We start from the raw sequence: 14,697 nt of genomic DNA, 5'->3' as shown, positions 1-14,697 counted from the left end.
GTAATAAATACTGACCCAGCCAGTAATGATCACATGATCAGAATTAATCCCTTTAGTAGCAAAATGGATGACAATGCATTTTTCAACCTGCCTATTTTTCATTTCCATCTCTATGACTATTCCTTTTGTGATATTGCGCTTCCATTTAGATTGCTTACAGTATCTCCTGTCTTTGTGTCATCTGCAAATGCAGACATCGGACTTTCCATCCTGTATTTTAGTAATAACAATATGTGAATATTCAAGCCTCAACACACATCTGCAGTACACATCTGGCAAATACCTTCCCATTCTCCTGCTTGGCTAATGCCCTTATCTAGTGAACAACTGCTACAGGCTATAAACAATATTCTTATGTGAGGGAATTTGCTAATTGCCTTCTGGGAGTCCAGATACATATCCTTTATGAATCCAACTGTCAATGCTGGATCTCATTGCGTTGGTGCCATGGTGCAAGGACTGTGTTTTGGGTACAGTGTATTGAGGTGAGCGCAGATGAAAACAAAAATGTATTATGCTCAAGAACTTTTTCTGGCTTTCCTTTCGGCACACCCCCTTAAAGGAGTACAATTGATGATGGACATACAGTCCTTTTTGTGTTGTCCGTGTTGTTGCCCTGCAGCGTCATGTTGCATATTATTCCACAAATGAAGTCTGGTAAGTCAAAAATGTTCTCAATCCTGACCACTAAGGTATACAGATCCATGTAGAGACATAACTAAATGGGAGGCTAATTATTCTCAAAACTAAACAGAAACGACACAAATGGTACATAACAGCTTGATACAGCGACTGCTCTGCCCAGTAAACTACAGGAAGTTGTATGCACAGCCCAGGCCAGCACAGAGGCCAGCCTCCCATCATGGATTCCATTTACACTTCTCATTGCTGCAGAAAGACTGCCAACATCAGCAAGGACCCTTCCCATCCTGGTAATGTTCTCTTCCAACTTCTTCTGCCAGGGAGAAACTAAAGTAACTTGAACACATATACCAGCAGGTTCAAGAGCAGCTTCTTCCCTGCAGATTGGGCCTCTCTAACTTCACATAACGTTGATCTTGCTTTGTGCACCTCGTGTGCAGTCATGACCCTGTATGCCTCGCTCTGTCTAAGCTCCCTATGATCTGTATGTTCTTGTTTGCTATGATCTGCCCATACTGCTCGCAAAACACTTTTCACTGTACTTAGGTACATGTGACTACAATAAATCAAATCAAATCTTTAAAAATGCATTGACAGGCCTTGTTGCTGCTTCATATTTATGGTCAGATGTCTGTTCTTTATTCGGGAGATTTGTACAGCCTAGACTGACAAAGGACCTTCAGCTTACCTTGTCTATGCTGACCATGATGTCATTCTCAACTAATCACATCTGCCTGCACATGGTCTGTATCCCTCTATTCTCTGCCTGTTTTATGTGTCTGTCTAAATGGCTCTTAACGTTGCTATCATATCTGCTTCTACCATCTCCTCAAGCAGCATGGTCCAGGTACCTACCACCCTCTGTTTTTAAAATAACCTTACCTCGCCTTTAAAATTTCCTTTCTCATCTAAAATCTATGCCCCCTGGTATTTAACATTTCCACCCTGAGTAAAAAGGCTCTTAACTACCCACAATGGCTCAGTGGTTAGCACTGCTGCCTCACAGTGCCCAAGACTTGGGTTCATTTCCAGCCTTGGGCAGCTGTCTGTGTGAAGCTTACATGTTCTTACTGTGTCTATATGGGTTTCCTCTGGGTGCTCCAGTTTCCTTCCACAGTCCAAAAGTATGCAGTTTAGGTGAATTGGCCTTGCTAACTTGCCCATAGTGTTCACGGATGTGTCGGTTAGGTGTATTAGGGTAGAGGAATGGGTCTGGGTGAGTTACTCTTCGTTGGCTTGGTGTGGACTTGTTGGGCCTAATGGCCTGTTTCCAAACTTTAGGGATTCCATGATTAATCCAAACCTCTCAATTTTATATACTTCTATTAGGTCACCCCTTAGCCTGTGACACTTTATTGATAACAATCCAAGTTTGTCCAAACTCTTCAGATAGTAAATGCGATCCAAGCATCATCCAGGTAAATCTCTTTTGAGCCCTATTCAAAATTCTACACATCCTTCCTGTAGTGTGGTGACCGGAACTGCACACAATACTCCAATGTGGCATAACTAAAGTTTTATATAGCTGCAAATGTGACTTGCCAACTTTTATATTCAATGTTCTGACCAATGAATGCAAGCATGTAGTATGCCTTCATTACTATCTTATCCACTTGTGCTGCTAATTCCAGAGAGCTATGGACCTCCCTCCTTCGATCCCTCTATATATCAATGTTCTTAAGGATCCTGCCATTTACTGTATACTTTCCTCTTGAATTTAGCCTCTCAAAATGCATCACCTCACATATGTCCAGATTCAACTCCATTGCCATTTCTCCGCCCAACTTTCTAACTGATCTTCATAGTTTCATAGTAATAAAAGCAGGAGTAGGCCGCTTGGCTGACCTGTCCATCATCTCAGCTCCTCCTACCTGCATTATCCCCATAACCCTTAATTCCTGGACCATGTAAAAACCCATCCAACCGTGTCTTGAATATATTTAATGAAGCTGCTTCTACTGCCTCCCTGGGCAGAGAATCCCATAGATTCACTACCCTCTGGGAAAGCAGTTCTTCCTCATCTCTGTCCTAAATCTGCTCTCCCTAATCTTGAGGCCATGTCCCTTAGTCCTAGTCTCACTCATCAGTGGAAACAACTTGCCCACCTCTATCTTATCTATGCCTCTCATAATTTTATATGTTTCTGTAAGATCCCCTCTCATTCTTCTAAGTACTAGTGAGTACAGTCCCAGGCGGCTCAACCTCTCCTTAGAGGGTAACCTCCTCATCTCTGGAGTCAACCTGGTGAACCTCCTCTGCACTGCCTCCAAAACCAGTATATCCTTCCTCAAGTAAGGAGACCAGAACTGCACACAATACTCCAGGTGCGGCTTCACCAACACCTTGTACAATTGCAGCAGAACCTCCCTGCTCTTAACTTCAATCCCTCTAGCAATAAAAGCCAATAATCTGTTTGCCTTCCTGATTACCTGTTGCACCTGCAAGTCAACTTTTAGCAACTCATGTATGAGCACTCCTAAGTCCCTCTGCACAACAGCATGCTGCAATTTTTCACCATTTAAATCGTACCCTGACCTACTATTTTTACTTCCAAAGTGGATAACCTCACATTTCCCAACATTGTGCTCCATCTGTCAGACCTTTGCCCACTCACTGAACCTATCTAAATCTTTTTGCAGACCCTGCAGATCCTCTGCACAGTTTGCCTTTCCACTCAATTTAATATCATCAGCAAACTTAGATAGGTGACACTTGGTCTCCACTTCCAAATCATTTATACATATATATCATGAACAGTTGCAGGCTCAACACCGACCCCTGAGGCATCTTGTTCACCACTGATCTCCAATCAGCGAAACACCCATTTATGCCAATTCTTTGCTTTCCATTGGTTAACCAGTCCTCTATCCATGCTAGTATATTCCTCACAACTCCATGCATTCTTATTTTATGGATGAGTCTTTTATGCAGCACCTTATCGAACACCTTCTGGAAATCCAAGGATACAACATCCACCTGCTCCCTCCATCCACTGCACTTGTTACATCCTCAAAGAGCTCCAGTAAGTTTGTCAACCTGAATCCTTCCCTTCCTGAATCCATGCTGCGTCTGCCTGATGGAATCCTTTCCTTCCAGACGTTGCATTATTTCTTCTTTAATGTTAGCCTCCAGCATTTTCCCAACTAAAGGTGTGAAGCTAACTGGCCTGTAGTTACCTGCCTTTTGCCTGCACATTTTTTTAAACAGCGGCATGATATTCCCTGTCTTCCAGTCTGCCAGGACCTGCTCAGACTCCAGTGAAGTTTGATAAATTACCACTTGTGCATCTACTATAACTTCTGCCATTTCTTTCAGCATTTTGGGATGCATTCCATCAGGACCATGGGACTTCTCTACCTTTAGATTCTCAATTTTGCTCAACACTACCCCTTTAGTGATAGCATTTGAATTGAGGTCCTCACCTCCCGTCGTATCCTTAACATCATTCTTTGGCATTTAAGTCACATCTTCCACTGTGAAGATTGACACAGCATTATCCTGTATTAATTCCCTTTTCTCATCCTGCAAGGGACCTACGTCCACTTTAGCTACCCTTTTACATTTATATATTTATAAAAACTTCTAAAAGATTTTATATTCTGTGCTCGTTTGCATTCATAATCTATCTTTCTGTTCTTTATTGCTTGCTTCGTTGTTCTTTGTTGCTTTTTAAAGTTTTCCCAATCCTCTTGTTTCCACTATACGTGACTACTTTATAAGCCTAATTGGCTTTTAATTGGATGCCTTCCTTTATTTCCTTGATTATCCAAGGCTGGCTCTTTCTTCCCCTTGCTATCCTTGTTTTTGACCAGAGTATATATTTCTCCTTGTGAAAGTCCTCCACTTTCCCTCAACTGTTCCACCAGAAAACTTGTGTTCCCAGTGTAATTTTGCCAACTCCTTCCTTATCCCTTTATAGTATCCATTGTTTAAGCATAACACCCTGGTTTTAGATTATACTATTTCATCTGAAATTCGATCAGACTGTGATCACTCTTTCCAAGAGGAGCCTTAACTACAAGATCATTAATTTTACCTGTCTCATTGCATAGGACCAGATTTAAGATTCCACGCTCCCTTGTACATTTGGTAGCATGCTGGTCAAGAAAGTTATCACGGATGAATTCTATGAACTCTTCTTCAAGACTGCCTCTACCGACTTGATTCGACCAATCAATGTGCAGGTTAAAGTGTCCCCCCCCCAACAAAGTCTAATTCCTGTTGTAACCCTTGACAATCTTCCTCACTATCCACCAGCTTTCAATACCATGTGCAAACTTACAATCAGACCACCTACGTTTTCATCCAAATCATTTATATACATATTACAAAACAAGGGTCCCAGCAGTGATCCCTGCAGAACACCACTAGTCACCTTTAGTCAGAAAAACACCCCTCCACCACTATCCTCTATCCTCTGACCAAGCCAATTTTGTATCCAACTTGCCAACTCGTCACAGATCCCAAGCAAATTAATTTTCTGGACCTGCCCATTATGAGGGATCTTATCAAGTGCTTCAGTAAAGTCCATGTCGACAATATCCATTGTCCTACCCTCATCAATCGACTTCTTAACTTCCTCAAAAAACTCAAGCTTGAGACAAAACCTCCCAGTCATAAGCCATCCTGACTCTCCATAATAATTCCATTCTTCTCCAAATGTGAGTAAATCCTCTCTAAGAATCTCCTCCAATAATTTCCCTACCAATGATGGACAGCTCACATCAGTGAGCCTGTAACTTCCTGGATTATCCCTGGTGCCCTCCATATGGTAACCATGTTGGTAGTTTACCAGATTTCTGGGACCTTGCCTATAGCTAAAGTGAATACAAGGATCTCTGTGAAGCCCTCAGCAATCTCCTCCCTTGCCTCCTTCGTATCCTAGCATCGATCCCATCAGGTCCAAGGGACTTCTCTACCTGACCGTTTTTAAAGCGGCCCAACATCTTGTTCTTTATATCAACATGTCCCACAGTATCAACATTTCCCTCCCTAATCTTACCATAATCAACGTCCTTCTCCTTTGTGAATACCAATGCAAGTACTCATTAAGGACACAGAAACATAGCCATTCATCCTTCTGAGCCTGCAACACCATTCAATATGATTATGGTTGATGATGCAATCTCAGTATCCCACTCCCACTTTCTCCCTTTTACCCTTGATCCTTTAGCCGCAAGGGCCACATCCAGCTCCCTCTTAAATCTATAGAACAAGCTGGCCCTAACAGTTGTCTGTGAGCAGAGAATTCCACAGGTTCACAACTCTGACTGAAGAAATTCTTCCTCAACTCAGTCCAGAATGGCTTATCCCTTATTCTCAGAGTGTAACCCCTATATCTGGGCTTCCCCAACATCGGGAACGATCTAGCCTGTCCAGTGCCTTCAGGATTTGTATATTTTTTATGAGATTAGCAGCCCCCCCCCCCCCCGTTTCATCTAAATTCCAGTGTGAAAAAGCCCAGCCGATCCACTCTTTCTTCATCTGTCAGTGCTGCTATCCTGGGAATCAATCTGGTGAACCTTCTCTGGACTCTCTCAGGAACATGAGTGTCCTTCTTCAGAGTAGCAGACCAAAACTGTGTACAGTACTCAAAGTGTGGCCTCACCAAGACCCTGTATAATTGCAGTAAGATGTCCCTACTCCTATGCACAAATCCTCTCAGTATGAAGGCCAGCATGCCATTAGCTTTCCCCACCACCTGCTGCACCTGCTGCACCTTCAGTGACTGTACCATGATGGCACCCAGGATTAATGGCACCTCACCTTTTCCTAAACTGCCACCACTCACATAATAATCTGCTTATCTGTCTTTGCCACCAAAGTGGATAACCCCACATTATATTGCATTTGCCAAGCATTTGTTCACTGAGCCAGCCTGTCCAAGTCACCCTGTAGTCTTTAGCCTCTTCCTCTAAGCCACTAAACTTAATATCATCTGCACATTTGGAAATGTTTCATTCCTTCATCCAAATCATTAATGTACATTGTGAACAGCTGGGGTCCCAGCATTGAACTCTGCGGTACCCCACTTGTCACTGCCTGCCACTCATGAGAAGGACCCATTTATCCAAACTCTCTATTTCCTCTCTGCCAACCAGTTCTCTATCCACATCAATACATGACCCTCTGATACCACGCCTCATCCACTCTTCTGGCTCCAAGCATAAATTTTCTCCTTTACCCTTGAGTGGACTTACCCTTTCCTTAGCTAGTTTCTTGTTCCTAATATACATATAAAATCCCTTGGGATTCTGGTGGTATAGTGGACAGTGAAGAAGGTTATCTAAGATTACATAGAGAACTTGATCAATTGGTCAATGGCTGAGGAATGGCAGTTGGAATTTAATTTGGATCAATGTGTAGTATTGCATTTTGATAACACAAACAAGGGCAGGACTTATACAATTAATGGCAGGGCTCTGGGTAGTGCTGTAGAACATAGAGACCTGGTGGGTAGCATGGTGGCACAGTGGTTAGCACCGCTGCCTCACAGCGCCAGAGACCTGGGTTCAATTCCCACCTCAGGCAATTGTCTGTGTGGAGTTTGCACATTCTCGCTGTGTCTGCGTGGGTTTCCTCCGGGTGCTCCAGTTTCCTCCCATAGTCCAAAAATGTGCAGGTTAGGTGAATTGGCTATGCTAAATTGCCCGTAGTGTGAGGTGTATGTGTAGGGGTATGGGTGGGTTGCTCTTCGGAGGGTCAGTGTGGACTTGTTGGGCTGAAGGGCCTGTTTCCACACTGTAAATAAGTAATCTAATCTAATCTAAAGCTAGGGGTTCAGATCCACAACTCTTTGAAATTTGCATCACCAAATAGGTTGGTTAAGAAGGCGTTTAGCGTGCTTGCCTTCGTTGCTGAGACCTTTGAATATCGTAGTTGATACATCATGCTTAGATTATACAGAATTTTGCTAAGGCCTCTCCTGGAGTATTCTGTGCCATTCTGGTCATCCTGTTATAGGAAGGATATTATTAATCTGGGAAGAGTTCAGAAAATATTTACCAGGATATTGCCGGGAATGGAGGGTTTAAGGTATAAAAATAGGTGGGAAGGCTGGGACCTTTTTTATTAGGCCGTAGGAGGTGGAGGGATTACTTTACTGAGGTTTATCAAACCATGGGGGTCATAGAAAAAGTGAATAGCAAGGATCTTTTCCCTCAGGTGAGTGAGTTCAAAACTGGGGTGCATATTTTTCCGTTGAGAGGAGAAAAATTTACAAAGGCCGTGAGGGGCAACCATTTTTGCACAGAGAGTGATTCATGTGTTATGAAGTTGAAGATGTGTACTGTACATTTAAGAGAGAGTGAAAGCTGTTTTGCTTTCAGAGCTTACAAGCACCTGTCATATGACTAGCTAGCAGTCTCAGAGTGTACTGGAAAATTGAAAAATGTAACATTTAGCTGTGAAAAAGATACCTGTTGGTTGCTGTTTTGACAACAATTCAAATTTAACCAATCAGTTTAAATTATGCCCCAGGATACTAAAATCCAATCAAGTTTGAATTTATTGTTTTGCCAACATCAAACCAATTAGACAATTGGGGGCATTAAAAAAACAGGAATTTTGGAAATCAGACAGAATAACTGCCATTGAGAAAGACTGCCATTCAAAAACACTCTCAATCAAAGGTAACTTTTTCATATGAAACATCTTCGCAGCAAAAGAAAGAAAACGACCCAGGGAGATCTACAGACAAAAGAAGACAGATGACAACAGCCATTGTATATTTTTTAAATTAAATTGATGTAATTTTAAGAATTTTTTTGTTGGAACAGTATATTGTTATAGATCTGGAGACAGATAATGAGCAGTTAAGAGAAAGGGGCTTAATGTTGTGAATAGTTGTTGTTTAACATACACTTTTAGAGTCAAGGAATAAATGAATATTATTTTCTTTAAATAGTGAAATTTGAAAGTTCTCTGTCTCATACTTTAACAGATTACAAGGTGAGGTGAGCTTTTCTGGGTGTTTGGTTTATTTAGCAGAGGGGTTTACTGACATGTTATAACACATGTGTGGAATGAACTTAGAGAGAAAGTGGTGGATTCAGGTTTACTTACAATGTTTAAAAGATATTTGAATAAGTTCATAAATAGGAAAGATTTGGAGAAATGTAGGCCAAGTGCAGGCAGGTGGGATTAGTTTAGTTTGGGACCCTGGTTAGCATGGACTGGTTGGTCTGACTATTTCCAAGCTGTAAAATGTGTTACTGGAAAAGTGCAGCAGGTCAGGCAGCATCCAAGGAGCAGGAGAATCGACGTTTCGGGCATAAGCCCTTCTTCAAGAATGAGGAGGGTGTGCCAAGCAGGCTAAGATAAAAGGTAGGGAGAAGGGACTTAGGGGAGGGGTGTTGGAAATGTGATAGGTGGAAGGAGATTATGGTGACGGTGATAGGCTGGAGAGAGGCTGGGGGCGGAGAGTGCTGCACAAATATAATGCTGATTACAACTTTTAGTTTCGCAACTTTCTGTTCTTACTGAATACAGAATTGTGCGGGACTCCAGGATACCTGGCTCCAGAAATTCTACTTTGCTCAATGGATGAAACTCACCCTGGATACAGCAAAGAAGTGGATTTGTAAGTATTTCCCTGGTGCACTGGTACTTGGCACTCTCATGGGCAGTGTAGAGCTGACCTTTCACTCTCAAGTCAGATGTGCATTTCCCCAAACCAGCTCAGGTAAAGTGCTTGGAAGTGGTCAGATTCTCACTGTGTTTAGAGAGCCAGTGGTGGGCACACAGTAATTCCAACACTGGCTAAGAGAGGTGGGGCCTGTAGGAGTAATATCACTCAATCAGGATTTAATAGAAGAACCAGCAGTAAGGAGTCTCTGCAGTCAGGCAAGTGTTGCTGTCGCTCAGAGGACACATCAATCAAAGGTGAGATCAGCACTCACTGTAATAGTTGTGTAGCTGGTTGCTGATGCCTGAGGAGTCAGCTCATCATGTGCTTTACAAACGACAGTATGGTCACTGCTGTCTCTTCCCATTGGAGCACCTGAAAGTGATGACTTGAAAAGCCTCACCATACACAGCCATGGGAATGGCAGCATCGTGGCACTATGGCTGTCTCACATATTCAGCATTGGCACAGGTTGCCATCTCTCAGGGTAGGCATATTTGCTACAGACCTTTGCTCAGCCCACTTTCCATCCATTTTTCCAGATGCAGCAATTCTTTTTGGTAACAAAAATAATCAGATTATTTTATTTCAAAAGAAGAGGTAATTCCTTACACTTAAAATTAAAATTAAACCATAAAGATGGCTTTGTGTGTGGGAGGTCATACCTCACAAATTTGTTAGCGTTCTTTGATGAAGTGACCAGGTAAGGTTGATGAGTAACTGTAGTCTATAAGAATTTCAGTAAGGCCTTTGATAAGGTTCCACATGGTCAACTGGTCTGGAAGGTTAGATTGCACATAATCCAGGAACGCAGGCACATTGGATAAAGAGTTGGCTTCATGGTAGGAAGCTGAGGGTAATAGTGGGAGGATGCTTGTCGAACTGGAGGCCTGCGACTAATGGAGTGCCTCAGGGGTCATTTCTGGACTGGTTGTTATCCATGTGAATGATTTGAATGAGAATGTACAAGGCATGATTATTAAGTTTGCAGATGACACTAAAATAGGCGGTATCGTGGACAGTGAGGAAGGTTATCAGAAATTGCAGAAGGACCTTGATCAGCTGAGGAAGTGGGCCGGGAAATGGCAAATGGAGTTTAATACAAATAAGTGTGAGGTCTTGCATTTTGGAAAGTAAAATTAAGGCAGGAATATCATGGGAGGGCCTTAAGGCATGTACTGGAACAGAGGGACCTTGGAGTTCAGGTGCACGGTTATATGAAAATGGAGTCACAGGTAGCCACAGGTGAAGAAGACTTTGGCACAGTGGCCTTCATCAGTCAGGGCACTGAGTATAGAAGTTGGGGAGTTATGCTGCAGTTGTACAGGATGTTGGTGAGGCCGCACTTGGACTGTAGTGTTTAGTTCTGGTCACCTTGCTTTCAAAAGGATGTTATTAAACTGGAAAGAGTGCAGAAGAAATTTACAATGACATTGCCAGTACTCAAGGGTCTGAGTTATAGGGAGAGGTTGGACATGCTAGGACCTTTTTCTTTAGAGCATAGGAGATTATGGCGGGGGTGGGGGGGGGGGGGGGGGGTTGTTCTCGAAGTGTATAAGATCAGGCACTCAGTCCTTTTCTCAGAGTTGTGGAATCAAGTACTAGAGGGCATCAATTTCAAGTTGGAGGGGAAAGAATAAAAGGGAACCTGAGGGGCAACCTTTTTACACAGAGGGTGGTACGCATATGAAATGAACTGCCAGTGGAAATGATTGAGACGGGCACGTTCACAACATGTAAAAGGCATTTGGACAAATGCATGGATAGGAAAGGTTTAGAAGAATATGAGCAAAGTGCAGGGAAATGGGGTTAGCGTGGATGGATAGTTTGAGCCAAAGAGCTGGTCTCTGTGCTGTAAGACTCTATGACTCTACATTAAGAGGCCCTGGAGCAAGTAAGTCACCGACCCTGGCTCATGATGCCATTTGTCTTTCAAAGGTGTTAATAAGATGAATTAATAAATGACTTAGTAAATGGAGAATTTCTAGTCAGAACAGTAACCCAACTAGGTCAAATTTATTGGCCTCACCAAGGGTGGTGAAACAACCAATAGAAATGAAAGGAATTGAGATGCTGCAGGAGTTGTTTTTGGATTATTTCCTAACTCTGTGTAAATTGATCTCATACCCAAAGAATTAGACAGAAATTGGAAGAGGGAGGTAACTTACCTGGCAACTTTTGAAAATTTAAATTTAAAATGGACAAAATTACAAAGAGCTTAACATATCAACTCCTCTTTAATAGAAATGTAAAACACACAGATTCAGAATTAAGAGCAATACCGAACAATCTAATCAGAAATTGAATCAAAATCAATATCCCTATGTTATTACTTGAGGTGGTGTTAATGAGGATATGGATACCAGCTCAAATAGGAGTCAGTAAGGAATGGGCAGTGATCCATCAGGTGATGGGTATCGTAACAAACTTTTACAGGTGACTCTTACTTTTCCATTGGCAGGTAACTTAGATATTAGGAAAACACAAGTTAAAATACTGAAACATTTTTATTCTCAAGCATTTCATAAAGATGTGGTCAGATTTTGACAGATATGCCACAGATGTCAGACTGTAGTGAAAACCCAACCATCAATTGAACCTCAGCCTTAATGCCCTCTTTCAAAGAACCGTTTAGTAGAGTCCAATAGATTGTACAAGACCACGACATTAAACTTGGAGTGGGAATCAATATCTTTTCTGTAAAATATGGATGCCCAAGTTTTCCTGAAACAGGATCTTTGAGAAAGTTTATGGTAAAAATGGCAGTGGAAATTTTACTTTCTTTTCCAAGATATGAATTACCAATGAAATATAATTAAAGGAAGGTTCAAACTTTTATGTCAGAAAAATTTCAAAGAAGTAATGAATAGTTTGGGATTTAAAAAAAGGTTCAGTCTTCAGCTTATCAACAACAGTCTCAAGATATTTAGAAAGATATATCAAACTTTCATGACCATGACTAGAGATTATTGTCAAGAATGTCCGAAAGGTTGGGATAGAGGAATTCCCTTGTTACTGTTTGCTATTAGGGATGTTCCCAACTAATCTGCAGGATTTAGGCCTTTTGAACTGTTCAATGATTTACATTAGATTGATTCAAGAGAAATGTCTAAGCCAAAGCTCAGATAGTATACTCCTAGGCAATGTTTCAAATTTCAGAGAGAAACATGAATTCACCCAAAAGTATTTGAAAATCACTGGATAAACAATGAAAACTAGAGATGTGATTTTTTTTTTGCTGGAGATGAGATATCATCTGGCTCTGAGGAACTATTAAAAGCAGAGCTCACTATACCTTATCAAATCAATGATGTGAACTATGTAGTGAGTAACATGTAAGAATAGAAGTAGGCCATTTGGCCCATCGAGTCCATCCTGCATTCATGCCTCATCTGATAATACTCAACTCTAATTTCCTGTCTTTTCTACAAAATGTTTGATTCCCTACCTGGTTTAAGTAACTAGGAGAAAGTGAGGACTGCAGATGCTGGAGATCAGAGTTAAGAGTGTAGTGCTGGAAAAACACAGCAGGTCAGGAAAGAATCCGAGGAGCAGGAGAATCGACACTTCGGGCATATGCCCTTCATTAGGAATGGGGCTTGTGGGCCGGAGGTGCTGAGAGTTACATGGGAAGGGGGTATTGTTGGGGTGAAGGTAGCTAAGAATGCAGTAGGTAGATGAAGGTGAAGTAGAAGGTGATAGGTTGGAGAGGAGGGTGGAGCAGATAGATGGGAAAGGCGATGGAAGAGCCAAGAGGGCTGAGTCAAAGTGGAGGCTTGGGACTGGGATAAGGAGGGGGGAGGGAAAATGAGGAAACTGGTGAAATCCCGTGTGGTTGCAGGGTCTCAAGGCATTCTTCCTCCAGGCGTTGGGTGGTTAGGGTTTGGTGATGGAGGAGGCCAGGGGCCTGCATGTCCTTGGTGGAGTGGGGGGGGGGCAAGTTGAAGTGTCCAGCAGTGGGTTTGGTTGGTGCAGGTGTCCCAGAGATGTTCTCTGAAACGATCCGTAAGCTGGCATCCTGTCTCTCCAATGTAGAGGAGACCACATCGGGTAAAATGGATACACATTGGTGGAGATACAGGTAAATTTCTGTCAGGTGTGGAAGAATCCTTTAGGGCCTTCGACGGAGGTGAGGGAGGAGGTGTGGACGAAGGTTTTGCACTTCCTTTAGTGGCAGAGGGAGGTGCTGGGAGTGGGGTGTAAGCTGGTGTAGGGATCTGACAAGGGATTTACAGAAGGAATGGTCTCTTCGAAACGCTGATAGGGTGGAGAGGGAAATACATCTTTGGTGGTGGGGTCTGTTTGTCAGTGGTGGAAGTGGCGGTGGATAATGTGATGTATCTGAAGGTGAGGACCAGGGTGGTTCTGTCCTTGTTGTGTTGGGAGAGGTGGGGTTCAAGGACAGAGGTGCAGGAAGTGGAGGAGATGCACTGGAGGGCATCATCGACCACGTGGGAGGGTAAATTGCGGTCTTTGAAGAAGGAGACCATCTGGGATTTTCCGTGGTGGCATTGGTCCTCCTGGGACCAGATGCGGTGGAGGCAGAGGAATTGGGATGAAGGGATGGCGTTTTTGGAGGAGGCAGGGTGAGAGGAGGTGTAGTCCAGTCCACCCTTGAATCCCACCCCTCCCAACCCAATCTTCTGTTAAGCGTTTCCCCTACTTTTCTCGCATATTTCCTCTGTCAGGGTTTTATCCTCTCATTTAACCTGTCCATGCATGTTTAAACAGCAATCACAACAACTTTGAACTGGTCAGCGATTGGCTGCAGTGTCCCCAGGAAATAATCCAGAGCAGCACAAGCTGACGTTTTTCTCTGTCTAAACTGAAAATAGTGCAAATGATCCAATACAGCTCTTGCTTGACCTTACCAAGTCTCAGTACACAATGGAACGTGGAACCAGATTGGAGCATTTCTGCCAATTGAAAGCCAAACTTCATTGCAAGGATCTGCAACAAGTAACTCTGATGTGGGATTGTTCTGTGCGCAGGTGGAGTTGTGGAGTAATTATGTACACACTGCTGAGTGGCTCACCACCTTTCTGGCACCGGAAGCAGATGCTAATGCTCAGGATGATCATGGATGGAAATTACAATTTTGACTCTCCAGAATGGCAAGATCGATCAGAAACTGTGAAGGATCTGGTGGGTATTTCAGAGGTCAGACTAATGACTCCTATTTCAATTATTTTCTCACCTTTTTATTTTCAAATCTCGTAACCAAATTAATAATGAAGGACAGCAATGATAAGGGTGCATAATATATCATTTTTTCTCCCACTGTTCCTCCATTGTCAAAATATTTTTAAGTTTCCAATGAAGTTCAGGGATGTAAGGCAGGGTAGTAAGTAGCATAGGTCATACAGAGGAAGGACAAGAAACCATCAGTGCTTTGTGATCCGTTACTCTGTTGTTGAGGTTCCCACTCA

The 14,697-nt window shown here is 42.7% G+C and overlaps 1 protein-coding gene across 4 annotated transcripts in view; it reads left to right on the top strand.

The window, feature by feature from the left end:
* LOC122564238 (phosphorylase b kinase gamma catalytic chain, skeletal muscle/heart isoform-like) overlaps positions 1–14,697 on the top strand; it is a 160,993-nt gene that overhangs the window by 94,621 nt on the left and 51,675 nt on the right. For all 4 annotated transcript variants that reach the window (XM_087977588.1, XM_087977585.1, XM_087977587.1 and 1 more), the window contains 2 exons: positions 9,133–9,223; positions 14,260–14,413. In XM_087977588.1, the coding sequence (XP_087833714.1) occupies positions 9,133–9,223; positions 14,260–14,413 (245 nt within the window). The remainder of the gene's footprint in view (positions 1–9,132; positions 9,224–14,259; positions 14,414–14,697) is intronic.

The sequence above is a fragment of the Chiloscyllium plagiosum genome, unplaced genomic scaffold (assembly GCF_037043375.1).
Source record: "Chiloscyllium plagiosum isolate Xiang-an unplaced genomic scaffold, Cpla_swu_hap1 HiC_scaffold_31, whole genome shotgun sequence".
Taxonomy (NCBI): domain Eukaryota; kingdom Metazoa; phylum Chordata; class Chondrichthyes; order Orectolobiformes; family Hemiscylliidae; genus Chiloscyllium; species Chiloscyllium plagiosum.
This window is presented reverse-complemented; position numbering and strand designations above follow the sequence as displayed.